The following is a 4,440-nucleotide window of genomic DNA, read 5'->3' on the forward strand; positions in this document are numbered from 1 at the left end:
GTTTTCCACTTTAATTTTGAGTGTGACTCCAAATCCAGACCTCCATGGGTTGATAAATTGGATTTCCATTGATTATTTTTGTGTGATTTTGTTGTCAGCACATTCAACTATGTAAAGAAAAAAGTATTTAATAAGATTATTTCTTTCATTCAGATCTAGGATGTGTTGTTTAAGTGTTCCCTTTATTTTTTTGAGCAGTATATATATAAAAAAATCAATATAACTGTCTTACATATATTTTGTTGACAATAACACACTTCAATTAAAACAAAAAACATATATATTGTTTCATTATCTGACACTTGTAAGTGTTTTTCCTGGTGGTTAAGGCAGGACAGCCACCATTTTCATAGAATGTGTGTGTGTGTGTGTGTGTGTGTGTGTGTGTGTGTGTGATGTCAGAAGAACTAAATAAGGGAAAAGACCATCCTTCAACCATAGTGAACCGCAGTAACTTTTAATTGTGTGTTTGGACTATGTGTTTATCTTATTCCCCCATTTGGCTTTCGTCAACATACTGTAACATGACCACAGCATTTTGCAGTGGGTCCTCCCCTTTATAAACAAGGCAATAGTAAACATGCCGTCCTCCACGACGCAGCGCGTTTGTCTGAGATATTGCTTGGGTTAGCTAGATTCACATCCCTGAGCATGTGCCAAATTTCAACACTCTGAGTCAGAGATCAAGATATATAAACATGTGCCCGTTATAGCACCACCATGTGGTCGATATGAATGTTCTTGCAGATGTTGAGTCTTGACAGTGTTTGCAACATGTGTACCAAATTTTGTTACAGTAAGAATATCCTTGACTGATATATCCGCGTATATGTGCCAGACCACTCCCACGTGATTGTTTATTGGTCAATAGTGGCCATGTTGTTTTAGGTAATAATCTGGAAAATATTGCGTTGAGAGACTGTTGTCTATAGATGCCACAAGTTTCGTGCAGATCGTCCATTCGGAAGAATCTATGTACTGAATTGACTTAAGGTCAACCGAGGTGAGGGGCGTGAATTTTCAACGTTTACGTTTTCAATCTATTGTTACTGATTGGCCACCATCTGTGTTTCCTCTATGATGCTGAGAATGCGGCCCATATAGGGAAGAAAGAACACCCCCGCTTTTAGACTTTTCAAATGTGACGTTGGTGCTTATTTGGTAAGGGAACTAGAGAGTTAACGCTGGGGGCTGCTCTGGTTGGATTAAGGGAGGGTTTAGCGAGTGAGTGAGAGAAGAAGCAGAGGAAACGACCGTGGTGACAGTTGCTATCAAGTAAAGACAGTCAAAACCGTAACGTGAGGCGAGGGTTCACCGAGGTAGACGTTTTTTTTGTTAGCAAGTTAAAAGGAATCTTGAATCGATATAAATATGACAGTACATTTTTGCTCGGAATTTAAGTACGGTTAATTTGGATGGGCGGGTGATGTTTCAATTCTGGTCGAAAAAGAGCAAGAACACGGGTGATGCTAAATGGGTGCCAGAAGAAATTTAGACCTGGCTGCCTACCTAGCTATTATATCAGGGGATCTGATCAATTTTATCGCATTTTGTAAAAGGGAAGCCGTTTAAGACGGACTGGGGAGGTCGCAAGCTGGGCAAAGGCGTGTATTTGCGGCGCCCCTCTGCCCCCTGTCCGTCAAAACAATGAGGACGCTATTTCTATTCTGTTTTCTCTTCTTGATAAAGAGAGGAGCAGACTGTTCAACGGCGGTCCGGTACCTGACAGACATCAACACGAACGTGACGGCCGACAGCAGTAGAAGATATATACAAATCGGGGACGGGACCTCCCAGGAATTTGAGTTTCCCGAAAACACTAAGGGCGTGATTGTAATCTTCAGTCAATACCGGAGCACCGCAAGTAGGAAGGACCGCGAGAGCTGGAAGCAGACGGTCAAGGTACGCTCCCTGGACCCGGAGGTTCTTTCCATTCTGAATGTAAGCGACAGTGGGCATACGGGGCCCTTGAAGAGTTACATAATCAGCATACGGTCTGGGTGGCCAGGTCGGGCACAGCTGCTCATCCAGCTACTGGACTTGGACCAGGATTCTGGTTCAGCCGTAATTGAGGAAAGGACAGACTACTCCATCATGGTGGCGCCTGGCAGTGATGACCCAGCCGCCCAGCTTATACAGTCGGGCGGGCTGTCCCACTTCTCAGAGAACCCTGTCCTATTTGCCTTGCTGCCACTCATCTTCATCAACAAGTGTGCTTTTGGGTGCAAGGTAGAGGTAGAGGTGCTGAGGGGTCTCCTGCGGAGGCCTGTGCCCCTCATCTTAGGGGTCGCAGGTCAGTTCCTGGTCATGCCACTGTACGCATATGGCCTGTCCAGGCTGGGCTCCCTGCCCAAGGCCCTCTCCCTGGGCCTGGTCATCACATGCTCTGCCCCAGGTGGAGGCGGAGGCTACCTCTACAGCCTGCTACTAGGTGGGGATGTCACTCTGGCCATCTCCATGACACTAGTGTCCACAGTGGTAGCTGCAGCAGCCATGCCCCTGTCCTCCGCCCTGTACGGCAGGTTACTGGGGGTCCACGCTGCCCTCCATGTGCCCTTTGTCAAGATCCTGGGCACCCTTCTTTTCATTGCCATCCCCATCTCCCTGGGCATGCTGGTGAAGCTACGCCTGCCCAAGCTGACCCGCGTGCTGCTGGCACTGATCCGTCCCTTCAGCTTCGTGCTCATCGTGGGCGGCATCTTCATGGCCTATCAGATGGGGGCGTCTATCCTGGCCAATGTGAGACCTCAGATAGTGGTTGCGGGGGTGACTGTGCCCGTGTTTGGCCTGCTGCTGGGGTTTGGGATGGGGAAGCTGGCAGGGCTGGCAGTGCCACAGAGGAAGACGGTCAGTATTGAGGTGGGGGTGCAGAACAGTCTCCTGGCGCTGGCGGTTATGCAGCTGTCGTTCCGGCGGGCGGAGGCTGACTTTGCGTCCCAGGCACCCTTCATAGTGGCGCTCAGCAGCACCTCTGAGATGCTACTCATTGTCCTCGGCCATTTCGCCCATCGAAAGTTCTGTGCCCCGAGCGCTCCAACTGACACCTGATTGTAGGCAGAGTTTCTGTTCTGAACCAAACCTGTAGAGGTCCCACAGATTTGGCTACAAATCACATCGAACAAGATGAAAACAATCAATGACATTGACACTGTACATAGGAAAGGGAATGGACATTTACGTTTTCTTGAAACCAAAGGCCTTTCTTTTATGCCATTTTTTTATTAGATTGTACTGATAAGTACCTAATGTAAATAGGCAGAAGAGAAATACCTATCACAGGAAAGATATTTTTCTATCAGATTTCTTTTTTGTAATTGAAATGATTGATTTGTGTCATGTTTACAAGAGGTCAACGTGTCTTAGGAATGGGAACGGTTTTGAAAACGGATGGAAAATGTGTGGTGTTTTAAAGTACTGCTACTGATTGTTTTTTTTCTGGATTCAAAGGTGGTTATCTAAGAATCCATGTACTTGAATTATAAAGAGAAGACAAAAAATAAAAGCATTCATAAAAGGAGCCTTGAGTTTGTCCAAGTCTCTGTAGACATCCGTGTTGCCTCCCACAATTTTAAAACGCTCCGGCTTGTCACTGTTGCATAGGATCTGGTATTAGAGACTAAGTTTGTCCAAGGAGGATCTTTATTTTAAACAAGCAATCTTCATACTGAGCTGTACTAAAGTAAAGATTGTGCTGCAGCACAGCTGAGCAATATAGCCAGTACTTTTGTGTCTGAGAATATTTGCTTGTCATATTTGTGGACTGATTAACATAGATTTCTTTGAGTGTGCCAATGTGAGTACATCTGCATGTCTCTTTGCAATGTGTGTTTGTGTAAAAAAAGAAAATGGCATTACGCATCTAGCTTTACATGTTATGTAGTTGCCTTTTTAAAGAGGGTCAAGATCCAATGTTTATCAACCTTTTTACTGCTGAAATGGAGGTTGTGTGTAGTTCATAGGTCATTGTGTGAGAGCGCATGTTATGACTAAAAGGAACATGATTTTTGGTAGGTATTGGTCTTGAAATATTCGCATACAGTTTGAATCGCTGCCTATGTATCCATGTTCTGGCTAAAGCAAAGCTGACGCCTGAAGGGTGGGAGAGTGTTTTAGAAAAGGCATTTATGTAGGAGAGTGCTTTTCCTGTTCATTAAGTATTTTAATTACTGCGTATGTGTCTGCATTTGTAATGGGAAAACAGAATTGGAGCTTGGTTTTGGCCCAAGATATGTGAGTGGGCCCTGTAGCATAGTGCTCAGCTCTATGAACTGAACCCAGTTGTTTGGTGTAAGAAGAGGCTTTGTCAATATTGACCTACTTCAACTGCTGAGCGAGGTGGATTTTATTATGCTTTCCTATAAATGAGAAGTGATAGTTACAACAGGAAATTGAGATATGACTCAACTACCCCCAAAAGGAACCTTTTTCCTGTCAATTATT

General features: G+C 44.9%; 1 protein-coding gene across 1 annotated transcript; it reads left to right on the top strand.

Annotated features, from left to right (window-relative positions):
* Positions 1 to 1,014: 1,014 nt before the first annotated feature.
* On the top strand, positions 1,015 to 3,517 carry LOC106560898 (P3 protein). Its single transcript, XM_014124309.3, has one exon. The coding sequence runs from the start codon at positions 1,648 to 1,650 to the stop codon at positions 3,046 to 3,048; it is 1,401 nt and encodes a 466-aa protein (XP_013979784.3). The 5' UTR covers positions 1,015 to 1,647; the 3' UTR covers positions 3,049 to 3,517.
* Positions 3,518 to 4,440: the final 923 nt, after the last annotated feature.

Source organism: Salmo salar, chromosome 10 (assembly GCF_965601325.2).
Source record: "Salmo salar chromosome 10, fSalSal1, whole genome shotgun sequence".
Classification (NCBI taxonomy): domain Eukaryota; kingdom Metazoa; phylum Chordata; class Actinopteri; order Salmoniformes; family Salmonidae; genus Salmo; species Salmo salar.